The sequence below is a fragment of the Aspergillus welwitschiae genome, assembly GCF_003344945.1.
Source record: "Aspergillus welwitschiae strain CBS 139.54b unplaced genomic scaffold BDQ94scaffold_19, whole genome shotgun sequence".
NCBI lineage: Eukaryota > Fungi > Ascomycota > Eurotiomycetes > Eurotiales > Aspergillaceae > Aspergillus > Aspergillus welwitschiae.
In genome coordinates this window covers 175,333-191,173 of record NW_020798713.1, presented here as the reverse complement: position 1 = coordinate 191,173, position 15,841 = coordinate 175,333, and the positions used below count along the sequence as shown (strand labels likewise).

Below are 15,841 nucleotides of genomic sequence, written 5' to 3'. Positions count from 1 at the left end.
TCTTCGATAATATCACTGCCAACATAACTTAGACATTTGTGCATGTATTGATCTTCATGTATCCACTCTACCTAAGCGCCGGTACGTCTTTGCTGGTCTATAAGCATCGACAAAGGTCCAATAGGAGCGTCCTCACGATCTAGCATTATCTCAACCATCCGCAGCTCTTTTCCGTTACTGACAACATCATTCGAGAAAACATCTTGTAGCTCCTTCCAGGTCCTAACCGACGCAGTGTACGTGTCTTCACTCGCTCCAAAGAAGCTGGGGGCCTGTAGATATCTCCATCGCGACACATCGTTGTATCCCTGTTTCCGGCCATGGATGCAGCGCTCGATCGTGTATCCGTCGTTGTTGATGAGGAAGACCACGACGTTCAGCTTTAGTCGGATGATTGTTGACAATTCCTGCGCAGTCATTTGAAAACTGCCATCACCGATGAGAAGGACTGTGCGCGCATCTTTAATACCGTGGTAGTTGTCTGATGCCATCAATTCCTCTTGAGCAAGTGCGGCTCCCTGTGCTCCTGGTAGCATGTACCCGATAGATAGCCAGGTCACGGGTGCGAAAAGGCGGGTGTGCTTGGGAAACGCCATCTCGCGGACACCATATCCTGCCGTGCCTGTTTCTCCCAGTAGGATGTCGCCTGGACGAAGGAAGTTCGCAAACACTCGCCACAGTTTATCTTGGGAAAGTGGTTTATCTCCTTCTACTTCGGAGAATGGAACGAGTTCGTCACGGGGCAAACTAGGGTAGGGGTCATAGCGATGAATTCGGTTGAGGTCGATCGTCTCGATGAGGCGAGACGTGGTAAGCTTGGCGGGAATGTCACGAACGATCTCCGTTCCAAACTTAACTTCGGCATCGGTGAACAAAATAGCAACTTCGGGCTTAGGAATAATCTGATAGAAGTAGGAATTGGTGGAGCTGAAGTGTGGCCCGAAACACAACACCAAGTCTGCCCCATTGTAGAATTCTTGCACTTCAGTGGGGTCATAGTTGCCGCGGTAGATGCCATGGAAGTTTGGCCGTGTATCATCCACCAGGCCTTTTCCGAAATTGGTCGTCCAGGTCGGGAAGTTCGTGGCATTGATGATCTTCTGGACCTCCTCCAAGATTCCTATGGGTCTGATTTCGCCATCGACGAGAATGATCGGCTGCTTTGCTGCATATATACGTTCCAGAATTCGCACCACGACGTCATCTGGGGTCTGGGAGGGAACAGGCTCGGGTGTGCTGACGGCGAGCGCGAGTCTTTCATCTGACACATACTGGTGCACCATATCCATTGGCACCTCGATATAGACGGGTCGGCTGTGAAGGAGACATTGTCGCAGTACCTCGTCGATCTGCGCAGGGGCGGTTCGTGGATCTCGCAGGCTGGCCTGAGCGATAGTCAAGTGTTCGTAGATCTTAGCAAACCGCCCATATTCGCCATCATTGAAGGTATGGTGGACCAATTTCCGTCCCTCCTGCAAATCCCGGGCTGGTGTTCCCACAATGTGCACGACGGGCGCACGTTCAGTGTAGGCTCCAGCGATCGCGTTCACAGCAGACAGCTCCCCAACACCGAAGGTGGTGACAACCGCGCCAATGCCTTTGATTCGGGCGTACCCGTCGGCGGCGTAGGCGGCGTTTAGCTCGTTCGCGTTACCGACCCATCGCAAACCGGCGGGCTCCACATAGTCGAGCAAAGTGAGGTTAAAATCGCCCGGCACACCGTGGACGGAAGCTACGCCCAGGTCTTTGAGCCGACGGAAGAGGTACTCAGCAACTTTGATTGAAGGCATGTCGAAATGGTGGCAGATGGAGAAGAGCAAAGGAATCCGTCAGGAACCGCGGTTCTTATCAACTTATCAAGGTTACCCCGCCCCGTGACCCCTTCTCTCCGACTCGCCGACTCTCCGATATCCGGTCCGGTGGGAGCGCCGCTGACCGCCAATAACCGCTCTAGATTCACTCCTCTTTTGGATACTATTTCACTATATTTAGCAGATGGCTATCGAGGTAGTGAATGATAGCAGACATGGGCGGTGCTGAATGTATCCTTTTCCCGATCGTTTAGCAGGTACTTTGCTTGTTATTTATATATATACCCCAACTGTTCCCGTGAGTGTGGCCCCGACCAACACTTGCCACTTTTCGTGTACTACTAGTATTAACCCAGATTTGTCACGGAGCCATCGATTCAATGAGGAAACAGCAAGGTAATAATGTGGAAAAACTAAGACAACAGTTAGGTAATGAGAATTTATGCCCAGGAAGATGAAGTCATGTTGGCCCAAAATAGAAGTTCTACGCGGAGATCCTTATCAATGTCTCTGATCAGATAAGAAACGGCACCCACAATAAAATCACGTGGCAATACTAGCTGCTCATTATCACGTGGCATGTGGTCCCCTCATGAGGGGAATACGAACACGCTATTGTGAATGAGTCAATCAATTGTGTCACAGTAGTATCTCCTGCATCAACCTCTCACATTATAGAGAATCACAACGTCAGGGAATATAAATTGACCAACAGTGGAAACTGCTCACCAAGCCAATTCGTGATGGATTCAGAATTGTCATCCTGGCAGAAAGCGGCCCAGGCCAAACGCCAGGCGATTCTGGACTCGATTCCTCAGAAATGGAGAATTCAGCGTGCCGTGCTGCCCGTTGATGTCACGGGTAAATTCATCCAGGGCTACTTGACCCCTCGTGAGATAGAGATCACTGAAGCTGATGCTGTTGCAATTACAACTCAAACTACATCGGGAAATTGGAGTGCAGTGGAGGTGACCGAAGCCTTCTGCCACAGGGCTGCTATGGCGCATCAGCTTGTATGTCACCCAGATGACAGAAATTGTGACTTTGAGGTGTGACTGTTGACTCAAGTATAGGTCAATTGTCTACATGAGATATTCTTTGAAGATGCCATTCAAGTCGCTAAGGAACTTGATGAGCATTTGGCAGCGACAGGGAAACCCAAAGGCCCGTTGCATGGACTACCGGTAAGTTTGAAGGACCAATTTCACGTCAAAGGTGTCGACACAACTATGGGCTACGTGGGCTGGATTGGAACGTATCAAGGCAATAAAGACGATCCCCGCCATAGAGTGGCGGAGAGTGAACTCGTACGGGAACTACGCAGCCTCGGAGCGGTGTTATTTTGTAAGACAAGTGTTCCTGTCACTCTCATGGCAGGAGAGACAGCAAACCACATCATCGGCTATACATGGAATCCTAAGAATCGCAATCTGTCGAGTGGTGGAAGTTCTGGTGGAGAAGGGGCCCTAATTGCTCTCCGTGGTTCGCCGGCCGGGTTTGGTACTGATATTGGTGGTAGTGTCCGGATTCCAGCATCTTTTAACGGACTTTTTGGGCTTCGCCCATCTGCAGGAAGAATGCCGTATGAAGGCGCGGCGAACTCCATCGACGGACAGAATACCATTTTATCGGTTATTGGCCCGTTGGCGACAAGTATTGGGGGGTTGAAGTTACTTTTTAAGGCTATCCTCTCCGAGGAACCATGGCAGCACGATCCTCTCTCTTTGCCGTTGCCGTGGAGGGATGATATTGAGAATAAGACGAAACAGTTAATTTCGGAGAAAAGTACAGCTTCCAGACTGTCATTTGGTATCATGCGTCATGATGGCCTTGTCGAGCCCCAACCGTCCGTAAAGGTAGCTATAGATTTTATGGAACGCATTCTGAGGGACTTGGGTCATCAGGTAAGCACAAAACATCATCTTCCTTCCTGCATAGAATCTGACAAGCATTTAGGTCCTAGAGTGGGATACTGACTTATGCCGTGAAGGCAGAGAGATTGCCGTACGCCCATGTATGGGATATATATTCTAAATTAGTGCGCTGATTCGTCACAGAGCAAGATCTACAATTTGGATGGTGGCGAAGACCTCCTGAGCCACATAGCCTTGTCGGGAGAGGCACAAATTCCGCAGTGTTCTGTTGAGCCAGGCAAACACTTCAACGCCAGAGAGGTAGCAGCACTCAACGTGCAGAAAAGGGAATATCAGAAGAGATATATGGATTACTGGAATGGCACCGCGAGGTTGACTACGACTGGAAGGCCAGTTGATGCTGTCATCTGTCCAACCGCACCTCATGCAGCTGTTATCCCGGGGAAGTATCGTCATACTGGGTACACTACATTCATCAACACTCTGGATTATACGAGCTTGGTATTTCCTGTTGGGAATGCTGACAAGAACATTCCGTCCATGATCGAACGGTCAGAATTTCTGAGTGAACTGGATCAGAAAATTTTTGGGGATTGTAAGTTAGCGTCGTTACGCCTATCCAAGACAATTCCTGACATTTTTAGACGATGCGGAAATATACTACGGGGCACCTGTTGGGCTTCAATTAATTGGGAAGCGGTTGGAAGAAGAGAAGATAATAACTATTGCTGAATACCTGTGCGAACAGGTCAGATTTTATACGGGACAAGAAGACCTGGTAAATTCGTCGACAGATGCGTAATCATCAGATGTTTATCTTAACTGGGTGCTATTTAGCCATGATGTACACGATGATATGTAGTAGCGGCAATTTACGTATAGTGATTTTTTTTAGCAGCTTTAATCACAGCTAATCCAAATCGCTCCATATTGCTTCCATTCCGAGAGCCTACGCTCTGAGCTTCTCAAGAATCCATGCCGCCGCGATCGGATCATAGTCGTTTGCATACGCCATGTGAAGGGACAGGGCATCAGCACCCTCCGAAGGAGAGCAAACTCCATCGCCATCATTGCACCAATCCGCAGTAACATGGCGGTAACGATCGTGCAGGTACTTGATCTGATAATCGAGACGAGGATATTTCTGTAGAACAGCGATCATTAGATAATAGAAGCTTCAGAGTACGTCAGCGAGAGGAAACTCACTCCTGTAACGTTCCAAGTGTTGTTGCCCATGTTGTAGGGTTGGTAGGGTGCGTGGCGCGGGTTTCCGTAGTAGACGTTAGCAGCAACTGGTTATAATTGTTAGACTTTGCAAAGGCTCTCACGTAGTATACTGTTAACGGGGAACGCGGGCTGGCAGAACATACTGTGCTTCGAAACGTCCTCCGAAACCAAGGGCTGAGTCGCGTTCCCAAGCGTCGAATCGCCACCCCCGCCTGCAAGGGCGTCTCCCACAATCATAGCACCTTGGGAGTAGGAGATCAGAACAATCCTCGAATTAGGACAGTCCGCTGCGTATCTATTGACTTGACTGCCCACTGCAGCCCGGCCAATGAAATAGCTGTCTGACTCTGTCTCGCTGACGGCGGGGTAGATGATATTCTCGTAATTGGTGCTTAGAGTGGTGTTCTCGGCAACCAATTCCGCCATCGAGTAGGTTGTACCCGGATAATCTTCAGTCGTGCCGCGGGCCAGCATGAAGTGGATATCAGCGCAGTCGGTGCTATTGAGAAGGGTAGCCCTGGAAAATCCAAGGAGTGCATTGAAGGTGAGGGTAGTCACAATGCGGGAGAGCATGATGAAGGTAGGTATTTTGAGAAATAGAAACTTGTTGATTGTGATGGATACACACGAACCGAGAGACATGAAAGTTGGGTCTTTATATAACCAGCTCACCATACGGGTGACAATAAGGCCTGTGTAAGGATGTGACCCCTAATATTAGGGATTGTTTCATAGATTTTTCACTAGCGTCCCGAGATAAGATACCCCGTGTCCCTTGACTGGGCGGATTAAAAGGTCTGCAATCTATTTCAAAAGGCACTAACTAATTCGAACTATATGACGGCGATGCTGAGTATTTCTCCGAGCAGGTTATAGGACTTGTATAATCCGATATATTGCTTTACGCAGAAGAGGTGACCCATAGCAGCGGAAGAAGTCCGACTCTACAGACTTGTCCAGCTGCTATTATCCACTCCGTTCGCATCTCTATGCTTCGAGTGTCTGTACTTAATAGTAGCTTATAGTAGCTTATAACCTGGGTCTACTAGCAAGGTTAGCCATTTCGAAGAGAGGGAAGCGACGGTGCACATGTTCTTTGGGTGAGACTCACTTGACATACGTCAACGGCCTTCCACCTAGTATCCAGAAGGAACTAACGCTAGGGGTGCTCGGCCGAAGATTAGGCAGCCATCTTACTCTACAGGTATGGCTCGAGGGATCACTTTGACTGGACCGGTCCACGCATGCAACTTGGAGGACTCCACTCCACACTGTAGTGGCACGGGAAGTAGCAAGGGACTGGAAAATGAACGCTTGTATGCTTCTACCTTGGTTGCAGATGCATGGTATGTCCTCCAAGGTGTAAATGCTGCATATGGTTGGTGTCGTTATGTTGCATTGAATAGCTAGCACAATAGAGTAAGTGGCACCAGCCACTGCTTCGAGTGAATTGGGTTCTCCACTTTCAGAACACGCAATGTTAAATAACACTATCTTCCCATATGGCATCGCCTCACTTCCATTGGTGGAAAGCCAAGATAATATAAGGTTAGGTCAGGTTGTGGAGTATCATCTTATCACACTCGCCAAAACCTCGGCCATAAAACCAAATACGTGCGTGGCTATGCTGTTGAAGGTGTAACGAATGATGGCCTGGCCATGTTTACATGGTACCCGGATACTATGAGTGACCAACAATTGAGATGATTGCCACCTACTTACTATCCAAAGCCAGACGCCAATTTCACAACAGTTTACGTTGGTCGATGTTCGTCTTTCTTGCTCTCATAATCGAAAAATTATGATCAATGGTGGGTGGTGTGGACCTGGGCCCTTTCCCGGACGAAGCTTAAACGAAAGTGGAGAACCAGCGAAGTCCGACATCCAGGGATGGAGATTAGCGCCGAACCATGACACATAGTCGCAGGCCCTGAACCCACGGTACCCTTTTTCTATGCGATGCCCGGGATCCGTTTTCCCACTCATTAGCGACTCCAAAAAATCAATGACAATGTGATCAGCGTTGGCTGACGCGTTCTCTAATCAATCCTTCACGCCCCAAGGTCCAGAAACCTTGCTGAAGAGCTCCGGCCTCCAACCTACCTATGGGTTTGAGCATCATGTTTACCCAGAACTATGTCTTCAGGAGCGGTTGACTCTGATGCTCGCGGCAAGGTCTGGACCTCACCTTCAGGAAATTGCAATAATCGGCCCACGTTTCTCCGACATCGTGTTGACATTCCTAATCAGTTATCCCCTGGCGTCTTGCAAATGTAGGACAGGGAAAAGAGATAAATTGTCTGCAAACCCTCTGTTCTTCAATTAACACTCTCTTGTTCTGTGCCTCATCATATCGAGAAACTCATCCGCAACCATGTTCAGAAACATTGTTACTGCAGCTCTCCTATCCTCTGCCCTTGCCAGTGCTTCAACCGCGCACACAAATGGCAAAGCCCCCTGCGCAAACGTGCACATGATGCTTGCCCGAGGAACTACCGAAAGCTACCCTGGCCTTCTGGGGTCTTTGACTGAACTGGTCATGGATGCTGTCCCGGACAGCGATTACGAAAATATCATCTATCCCGCCACTCAGGAAGGATCAACCCCCAGCTATGAGGAGGGAATTTACAATGGAACTGCCCAGCTGAAGGCTTATGTGAAGGCTTGTCCGGAATCCAAGGTGGTTCTGTTCGGATATTCTCAGGTATCTCCCTTTCCTCGGATTTGTGTTTCTCACTTACTGACTCTCTGACAGGGAGCTATGGTTGTGAGCGACATGCTGGCTGGTGGCGGTGATAACGGAACTTTGGGAAATATCACCGCTCCTGCTGTTGACCCTGAAACCGGATTGCACAGTAAATGACTGAACCTCATCTGTTTAAACCCAATCATATGCTAATATTCATCAGTTGCTGCTGTCCTTCTCTACGGAGACCCCCGTCACATGCCCAACCAGACATACAACGTCGGAGATGTGACAGCTACTGGCGTAAGTCACATCCAGAACACTTTCAAGGGACTGAAGAAGTCAGTTAGCTGATATTGAATTTTTAAATAGAAATACCCACGCACTCCCGAGCAACTTGCGGCCCTGTCGCATTATGCCGATAGACTCCACGACTACTGCGACGACAAGGATGGCGTTTGCGATGCTGCCGGCACCAACCTCTCCGCTCACCTGGCTTATGCCACTATTTGGGACAAGGTCGCTGCTACTTGGGTTGAGAGCATGATGCAAAAATAAGGTTTCAGCATGACTTCGCGAACGCGGGTTACAGTCAGGGGATTTTGGCGGTGCCTGAGGCGGAAAGGTTTCTTGAAGGGGAGATCTGATCTCGTTTTTGTAATATAGCATAAAATTGTGCTCCATAGTGGCAATATACAATACGTTCTTATATTCTTCATACTTGGATTACAGACGATCGGCGACTTCGTAGGCCTGCGCCAGATGGAGGACATGGTGCTGTGGTAGACATGCTTTTTTCTTTGGTTGAAGGGCTAGGACAGTTCCTCAGGTGCGGTAGACTCAGTGTGCGCTGGTCGGACTACAAATAATCGTGAGCTAAGCTAGTAATTGCTTAGCTTTGCCTCAAGAGTGTTTCTTGAAGTGGGATGGACGCGTAAATAATTAGGGTCCACATATTGGAGGCGAGCCCCAAAATCCGAATACCGAATGCCGCGTCTCCACTTTGTCCCTGTGAACCGCGTTATTAACTCAAGTGTAGATCTCACATTGAGTCGCCTCATAATGGCTCGCCAGAGCTGAGACTGGGTAGGAAATCCCGGACTTTGATTTAAAGCTAATACACTACTACATCTCAGGCCTGAACAGGAATGCCGATTTGCATGCCCCACATTTGTCATATTGGCATCACCAGCAATTGCTGGTTCTACCGCTCGGTGGAAGGTCTATTTCGCTGAAAGTGTCCTTTTTTTTTTTAACCTATGGGATTCTCCAACTTACTTTTTCGACACGGGTATTACAGTGATCCCGGATACCACAAAGCAGAGTTGAACATATTAGATAAGTCGGTCGTCGGCGGCAAGTAGGTCCCTAATAAGGTTTGAAGTGGGTCTTCAGGATAGAATAGTTGGTCTGGGCCAATGGCCGATGAACCTTCAATGTCCGGAAGAACGAGGGGTTCCTCATTCTTTGCAGGAGCAATATCAGCAAGTGATATGAAAGGGGGTGCATAACTGGAACCTACAATAACGTGACTTGGCTGCATAGGAAAACCGGACGAGTCGTTCTTTCCGCCAGTCATTGGCCCAATATTATCTGACTCGAGGCGCGAAGTCCGTCGCGAGCCCATGGTCTGTGACCTGGCTTGTACATCCCGCACAAATTGACGGGCAATGTGAGAAAATTCAGCGGCACTTGATGCCGGAAGAGAATCTTTGTTACTGATCTCCCAGCGGCTGAAATAACCGGCTGCTATGTCCAGGAACGAGATATTGGTGGCCGTCTCCTTGTGGAGCGGGTTGTGGATAACAAAGTCAAAGATAACAAAAAGAGCCGAGATGGGCACGATACCGAGTTGCCTGTTACGATTAGTGTCGGTGGGAACATGGCCTCGGATGGGACCTCTTACCAGACTGGGACATGCGCTTCATGCTCAATATACCGTGTATGGTATATAACGGCTCGGGCGGCCTCCATCAGTTGACGCTTGGTGTCTTGATTCGTCTCACTCGGTTGGTCGACCGTAAGATGGATTCGAAGCCGACACATAGACATAACCAATGCATAATATATAAATCTTATTTGTAGCGCCATATCTTGCGCGCAGGGGTTCTTGCTTTTGGAGAAGCGAATTGGAGTTCCGGGCTGATAGGGTTCCGGAAGGGTGCAATTCCACGCTTCTAGCTCGCGCGATATCGAGTCTATCGCTGCGATACGGGCATCTGTATGCATCTGAACCGCACTCACGGAGAAGAGACATTCGTAAGTGCGAGACATCAGCCGACCTAGGCGTGCTGTCGTTAATAGCCAATCAAGCTGTCCAGGGACTGTATCGGGGGGTTCCGGAACGGGACAGCCTATGTCATAATCGGGTATCATCTAAATTTCTGATTAGCCATGCCACACATCAAGATGTAGTTACCCTTACCGAACCACGCCCTCGGAAAAACGAGGTGACCTTTTCCAGCCAATATATAACCCAGAAGGCTCTGTGGCATGATCTTTCATCCTCCGTTTGTACGTATGCGGCGTTGTATCCCAGTAACTGAACTATTCTCGCGGCCTCGGAAACCAAGGTTTCACCGATAGGTATACAAGAGAAGCTCATTGTGAAAATTCCCTGAAACTTGATTTAGCGGAATGACACTATTATTCACTACTCGCTCTACTCACCATGGCCGTTAATGCCTGGTTTAGGCTGTCAGCTAGAATTCAAATAGGGTGGAATACACGCACTTGGACATGAAGTAAACCTTGGGGCGGAGCAAGTATCCTTGGAAAGAGGCTCAATGCGCACTGAAAATATTTCCATGCTTTACCTTTCCCTGGAATGAAAGAGCCACCATCCATATACTGGCATCCTAGTGCCAGCAGAGTATGATATAGTGCACAGAATGGCGCATTGTTTTCCAGTATTTCCGATAATCCTGGGTCTGAGACTCTCCGTTCAAAGTCGGCTCGGTCCAGGAATGGTGTCAAGGGGTGTAAGTCATCGAAATACACTGGGAGTCTGTGTCAAAATGCGGACCCACACGAATAAAACATGTGTGTCTGACCTGTGATATAATGAGCTGCCTCCTCATGGGAGATTTGAACAGGTGGTTCGGGAGCGCTGAAATCTATGTCAATTCCATGTGCATGCTGATGCATCGCTTCCCCCATGGCATCAAGAAGGTCTCTCAGTCTGCTGTGACCCAGTATATTGGTAAGGGAGTGGATATGGCTATCTGAAAAGAAGGCCATGCCGGTACTAAGGACTGAGCAAGAAGTGAGCGGGTGTGATAACGATGGTAGTAGATAGTTGATTACCTTGGTTTTCACGAGCCTGAACATATTAGCTGGGTTCTGAAACACATAGAGAAGCACCTGACCTTGAATATGGAGCATGCCTCACGATTCCTTCCATCTGCGTTCTTATCGACGAGAATTTGATCAACATAAGATGCCGAGGCATCCGTGGACACGGATGCCGCTGAAGAGAAGACATTGTAATTCGATGAAGGAACAGTTGCTATCCAGGTACGTATCAGCAAGGGCAATCAGGCTCTGACTGGTCATTTCATGTACCTGGAGTTGAGAAATCTTCGGACTTCTTTGGCCTCAATTGTCTCCGGGTTAGGCTATAGTGACACTCGACTTTGCGTTTCTATCCAACACTCAATGTTCATGAGCACCATTCTAATCATACGCTTTTGCATAATCAAGCAGACGACTGAACCAACCTGGCAAGGGGTGCAGATTGTGCTGCTTGGAGGGCCTATCGCACAGGGTCAGTCTGTCGCCCAGACTACTGTCGCTAACTGGAGAGTGGAAAGTGCCAAAGGGGGCAATAGATTTGTAGAAAAAAAAGGGAAAAAAAATAGCGAGTGGGGTGAGACCAAACTCACGTATGCAGCGAGTTTTCCTTGCCTTGCAATTGTCGCAAGACTTAGCAACGCGAGGTTGAAGTCTGTCGGTCATTGTTGCAGTTGTGCCATCGGATTACGGAAGTGGCAGGACGAAGCCCGATGACGGCACCAAAAGCGAGAGACGGCAGCCCGCTCTTTCACGTGACTTCGGCTTTCGAAGGTTGGCCCATTAGGACCTTCGGCTCTCGATTCCGAAATCCGCGAACATCGACTTACCAGGAGAACCATTTGTGGACGCATTGAAGTACGGAGATGGAATACCACTACTTCCTTTGTCTTTCACTGTTTGGAAGAGGGAGGCCGAGAGCGAAGTCTGCCCGTGAGACATTCACATGCCGACCGAGTTGGGCTAGAATATACTATCAGATATTTATAACAGAATCAGAACCTTCTCGAGTTTTAGCCCCCACTCTCAGACCATTTATCGAGATAGGGTCAAGGCAACGATACCTTTCAACAATAGACTAGCCCATTTTATGCTCAGGGGCGTTGGCTGTAGTGGTGGCGGTGGGTGCCAAAGCTTTTTCTCAGCATGCGATTAGAGGCCCCATAAAAAGTGAACTTAAACATGTGAGCAAGGGGACTGCCCAGAGTATATGGGTTAAGTGTCCTTATACTGTGAGCAAAGCACGGCTTAATAGCTACAGATTCCACAGATATGTAGTCCAGGCAGGCGGCGGCTAGCTGGCAGACAGTGCTCGAAGCAATGATTGCATAAAAGCAGGGAGCCTGATCTCATTCTATCACTAATAACGGTTGCTCTTAGCAAGATACCACAGGCACTGCTATCGCTGCTATCACTATCCAGAAAACATGTGGGTAATCTGAGGAATGCATACATTTACAGGGGTGGGCAAACATTAAGTGTCCCCACACTGGAGCTTGACTCGGCTAGGTCTCCATCCCTATCAAGCCACATTATAACAACACCATTAAGAACCACTAAGTCTATAAAGATTCATGTACATCGTAAGCAGGTCACCTGACGCCTAGTCCCAAGCACATCTACTCGGGCCTGTGAACGCGAATTACCAGCTTTCCTAATCCTCCCCGACCGCTGTAAACAGTCCCACAAGCCTTTCTCACAGCTTCAATATCTTGTAGGTCGACGACTGATCCCACTACTGTTTTGAGTCTCCCATCTTCCACATATCGAGTCAGTTCATCCAAGTTCTCACCAGACGATACCAGAAACATGTAGGAATATTCTGTCTTGTAACGGTATGCCCTGGCCTTTCGGACCTGATCAAGCATATTGAGTCCCATCCGAAAGGGGAACGGAATAGTGGGTCGGTGAGGCAGGTCCATAAGAGGTGAATCCTGCAGTTGATTTCCAGAAGGTAGAGTCGAGACTGATACAATACGGCTAGATCCTGGTCGCATCAGACACAGGAGCTCCATGGAAGAGCCTACAGTATCAAAGAGGAAATCAATTGTGCCATGTTCAATCACATCTCTGGGGTCGGATTTCGTGTAGTCGATAACTGAACAAGCGTTAGGGAAAGATACAGAAGGAGCGGGTAGTGATAGAGTCTTACCCTGGTCAATAGTGTTTTCGCCAAGAAGCTCTGCCAATTTCGGAATTTTCGCAGTTGAGACCGTAGTGATGACCTTACCAGCATGGAAAACATGCTTGGCAAGTTGGCATGCGAACAAGCCGGTTCCGCTCACTATGTGTCATTAGCATATTGAGCAGTACATGGATTCCATTGGGAGTCGAACATCCAGCAGGAACGAAGACGGTTTTTCCGGCAAGGTCGCCACGGTACAATCGAAGAGCCTGGAGGGCGGTCATTGCTGCTAGTGGAATTGAGGCTGCTTCTTCAAAAGATAGAGAAGGCGGCTTAAGACCAATATGTTCCTCAGAGCATCTGACGAATTCGCTGCATGACCCTGTGTTTTGCTTCAGTAATTGAGTTAAAGAATATCGGGTACAAGCAGTCTTACCCCGGGATACTTCGGGTAATCTAATATACACAGCGTCTCCGATTCTGAACTTTTTCACGTCCCGACCAGTTTCTTGAACCACACCGGCACAATCGTAGCCGATCTTAAAAGGAAAACTGACCCTATTAGCATCATCTTCGGTAATGGCGAGAAGTCATACATACGGGTCTCTCACTGCAAGTTTCAGAGCGCCATCGGCTCTCTTGACGTCAATGGGATTGATGCTAGCGGCATAAACCTTGACTATTACATCTTTTGAGTCGATGAGACTCGGCGAGGGCAATTTTGAGACCTGATACTCGGAGGGTTTCGAGTATGATGATATATTTAGGGACAGCATTTCCATATTGAGTTTAAAGACGAGGTATGGAGGCGGTAAAAGAAGGCTAGAAGGGAAATCAACGAAATAAAGACCAGTCTAGTGACTGCGTGCTGAGTGTACATATAGAGCGTAACGCAGAAGTGGACGGAGGCGAGATACGGTTATATTTCCCTTTCGAATGGGTCTCTTAAAGACTCACGACAGAGCAAAAACCACCCCGAGTAACACGAAAAGGCTATTACTATGTCTAGTCGTCATCACGAGAATTGGCTATTAGCTCGGATCGACTCGCAAGCCTACCTCGATTTGGTTAAGCCCAGTCGGTACCAAGGACATACCCGCATGCCCGTCGGACCCGCATACTGTGCGATATCCGAGGTATAAGGTTCATAATGCGAAGTCCGCCAGTGGCGAAGCTGATTCATAAATTTCATAACGGAAACTTTAGTTATGTTTACTAGAGGTTCTCGAAAGGCACTTTCCCGTATATGACTTGCTGTCTGATGCTACCTAGTACGCAGGGCATGTTTGCTCCCCGGGGATCGCTTCTGCCCCAGTGATCCTAATGTCGTCGGAAATATTTTCCTGACTCCACACTGCCCTCAATTGCTCAGGCCTGCCGAATGTACGTAATGCATAAGCCTGCCATGTCTACGCGAAATCATCGCATTTAATCAAAAAGGAAAAGCATGTTCTGACATATACTTGGAAATGTATTCATAGTGTGCCTTCTCGGACTGGCTGATACTTGGTCTAGACACCAACGTAAAATGGTAACGGCGATCGACTTGATAGAGTTTGCGAGGTCCAGAAGCTAGATCGGCATATTACACGGACGCTTTTCAGAAGTCAGACATACCAAACCTCTTGAACTTAGGATTTGATAAAGTCAAGCAGGTCTTGATTGACTTCATCAACATTGATGTTGTGAATGGCATGGGATCCGCCTTTGTAGATCTTCAGTTTGCCTTGAGGAAGCAGTTTTGCTGACTTCAGCCCAGCTGCCTCAATAGGAACCACCTGATCATCGTCCCCATGAAGAACCAGTACTGGTATATTGATCTTCTTTAGATCTTCCGTGAAGTCCGTTTCAGAGAAATCTCTGATTGAGTCATATGCGGACTTGAAACTGGTGTTCATCCCCTGCTGCCACCAGCTACGGATTTGTCCTTCACTCTTCTGCGCATGAGGTCGGTTAAATCCGAAAAACGGTCCGCTGGGAACATCCAAAAAGAATTGCGCGCGGTCTTGACGCATGGCCTGTCGGAACGAATCGAAAACCGACTTATCTGTACCTTCGGGGTTGCCACTACCCTTCACCATCAAAGGGGGTACGGCGCCGATCAGAACGGCTTTCTTGAAGCGCCCAGTGCCGTGTTTTCCAAGGTAATGGGTGACCTCTCCTCCTCCATGGGAATGTCCAACCATGACCGCATCTTGTACCTTAAGGTGCGCAAAAAGCTCCTCTAAGTCATCGACAAAGGTGTCCATGTTATTCCCATCCCAGGTCTGAGTTGATCGTCCATGGCCACGGCGATCGTGTGCAATAACGCGGTAACCGTGATTGCCGAGGAACATCATCTGGTTTTCCCAGTTGTCACTGCTCAAGGGCCACCCGTGGGAGAAGGTTATGATGGGTCCTCTGGGGTTGCCCCAGTCCTTGTAGAAGAGCTCGGCTCCGTCTCGAAGCTTCAAGTGTGGCATGGTTGTGAAAATTTTTATCAGTAATTGATGAGGTGTTCCAACGTCTGAAATTAGATGATCCTTACGGATTGAAGGGCTGGGGATGTGTATAAGGGCGCAGGTTTATACTATCAGCTGGCCAGCTATGCTGGCCTGGTATTGGCGAGCTAGAGTTTCATCGCGTACGTTGTCATGACGTTACCAGGAAATTTTGGCTTTCCGATGGCCGATTCACTGTAATGGAAGTTTGTTCGCCCAGAATCAGGCAATCTATCCTTTACCTGCCGAAATGCGGAAGCTTATTTAGTGGGCCTGTTGAGGATCCAGGCTTTCTTGCTGCCAAGACAAATGCCCAGAACGTCAGCCCAGTTACAGCTACTAGCCTT

At 48.5% G+C, this 15,841-nt stretch overlaps 7 protein-coding genes across 7 annotated transcripts; 2 read left to right on the top strand and 5 right to left on the bottom strand.

The window, feature by feature from the left end:
* Positions 1-17: 17 nt before the first annotated feature.
* Positions 18-1,800, bottom strand: BDQ94DRAFT_145236 (alpha-keto acid decarboxylase family protein). The gene has a single exon (XM_026766599.1). The coding sequence runs from the start codon at positions 1,788-1,790 to the stop codon at positions 72-74; it is 1,719 nt and encodes a 572-aa protein (XP_026625382.1). The 5' UTR covers positions 1,791-1,800; the 3' UTR covers positions 18-71.
* Positions 1,801-2,451: 651 nt separating this feature from the next.
* BDQ94DRAFT_145234 (acetamidase) lies at positions 2,452-4,610 on the top strand. The gene is made up of 5 exons (XM_026766598.1): positions 2,452-2,824; positions 2,885-3,715; positions 3,768-3,815; positions 3,869-4,280; positions 4,330-4,610. The coding sequence occupies exons 1-5, from the start codon at positions 2,555-2,557 to the stop codon at positions 4,485-4,487; spliced, it is 1,719 nt and encodes a 572-aa protein (XP_026625381.1). The 5' UTR covers positions 2,452-2,554; the 3' UTR covers positions 4,488-4,610.
* Positions 4,611-4,634: 24 nt separating this feature from the next.
* On the bottom strand, positions 4,635-5,485 carry BDQ94DRAFT_171124 (Alpha/Beta hydrolase protein; the record flags this gene model as incomplete). Its single annotated transcript, XM_026771658.1, has 3 exons — positions 4,635-4,829; positions 4,892-4,977; positions 5,056-5,485. The coding sequence occupies 3 exons, from the start codon at positions 5,483-5,485 to the stop codon at positions 4,635-4,637; spliced, it is 711 nt and encodes a 236-aa protein (XP_026625380.1).
* Positions 5,486-7,286: 1,801 nt separating this feature from the next.
* Positions 7,287-8,156, top strand: BDQ94DRAFT_171123 (alpha/beta-hydrolase; the record flags this gene model as incomplete). The annotated part of the gene is made up of 4 exons (XM_026771657.1): positions 7,287-7,616; positions 7,668-7,767; positions 7,822-7,901; positions 7,971-8,156. The coding sequence occupies 4 exons, from the start codon at positions 7,287-7,289 to the stop codon at positions 8,154-8,156; spliced, it is 696 nt and encodes a 231-aa protein (XP_026625379.1).
* A 538-nt stretch (positions 8,157-8,694) lies between these two features.
* On the bottom strand, positions 8,695-11,568 carry BDQ94DRAFT_179333 (Zn(II)2Cys6 transcription factor). The gene is made up of 12 exons (XM_026773345.1): positions 11,483-11,568; positions 11,318-11,352; positions 11,163-11,241; positions 10,967-11,106; positions 10,905-10,920; positions 10,652-10,852; positions 10,332-10,597; positions 10,269-10,283; positions 10,024-10,215; positions 9,505-9,974; positions 9,121-9,454; positions 8,695-9,063 (listed from the first exon to the last, which is right to left on the bottom strand). The coding sequence occupies exons 1-12, from the start codon at positions 11,553-11,555 to the stop codon at positions 8,893-8,895; spliced, it is 1,992 nt and encodes a 663-aa protein (XP_026625378.1). The 5' UTR covers positions 11,556-11,568; the 3' UTR covers positions 8,695-8,892.
* Positions 11,569-12,508: 940 nt separating this feature from the next.
* On the bottom strand, positions 12,509-13,796 carry BDQ94DRAFT_171121 (NADP-dependent oxidoreductase; the record flags this gene model as incomplete). The annotated part of the gene is made up of 5 exons (XM_026771656.1): positions 12,509-12,987; positions 13,042-13,173; positions 13,226-13,396; positions 13,451-13,566; positions 13,615-13,796. 5 exons carry the CDS (start codon positions 13,794-13,796, stop codon positions 12,509-12,511), a joined length of 1,080 nt encoding a protein of 359 aa, XP_026625377.1.
* A 757-nt stretch (positions 13,797-14,553) lies between these two features.
* Positions 14,554-15,503, bottom strand: BDQ94DRAFT_179329 (acylglycerol lipase). The gene has a single exon (XM_026773344.1). The coding sequence runs from the start codon at positions 15,474-15,476 to the stop codon at positions 14,646-14,648; it is 831 nt and encodes a 276-aa protein (XP_026625376.1). The 5' UTR covers positions 15,477-15,503; the 3' UTR covers positions 14,554-14,645.
* Between the last annotated feature and the right edge of the window lie 338 nt (positions 15,504-15,841).

Bases quoted from the DNA above. Each gene is read 5' to 3' on its own strand.
- BDQ94DRAFT_145236 (XM_026766599.1), bottom strand. From the start codon at position 1,790: ATGCCTTCAATCAAAGTTGCTGAGTACCTCTTCCGTCGGCTCAAAGAC.
- BDQ94DRAFT_145234 (XM_026766598.1), top strand. From the start codon at position 2,555: ATGGATTCAGAATTGTCATCCTGGCAGAAAGCGGCCCAGGCCAAACGC. The intron at 3,716-3,767 runs GTAAGCACAAAA...ACAAGCATTTAG, and splicing joins TGAGGGACTTGGGTCATCAG to GTCCTAGAGTGGGATACTGA. The intron at 3,816-3,868 runs GTACGCCCATGT...GATTCGTCACAG, and splicing joins GTGAAGGCAGAGAGATTGCC to AGCAAGATCTACAATTTGGA.
- BDQ94DRAFT_179333 (XM_026773345.1), bottom strand. From the start codon at position 11,555: ATGACCGACAGACTTCAACCTCGCGTTGCTAAGTCTTGCGACAATTGC. The intron at 11,242-11,317 runs GTTGGTTCAGTC...AGTGTTGGATAG, and splicing joins CAATCTGCACCCCTTGCCAG to AAACGCAAAGTCGAGTGTCA. The intron at 9,064-9,120 runs GTAGGTTCCAGT...GCTCCTGCAAAG, and splicing joins TGCAGCCAAGTCACGTTATT to AATGAGGAACCCCTCGTTCT.
- BDQ94DRAFT_179329 (XM_026773344.1), bottom strand. From the start codon at position 15,476: ATGCCACACTTGAAGCTTCGAGACGGAGCCGAGCTCTTCTACAAGGAC.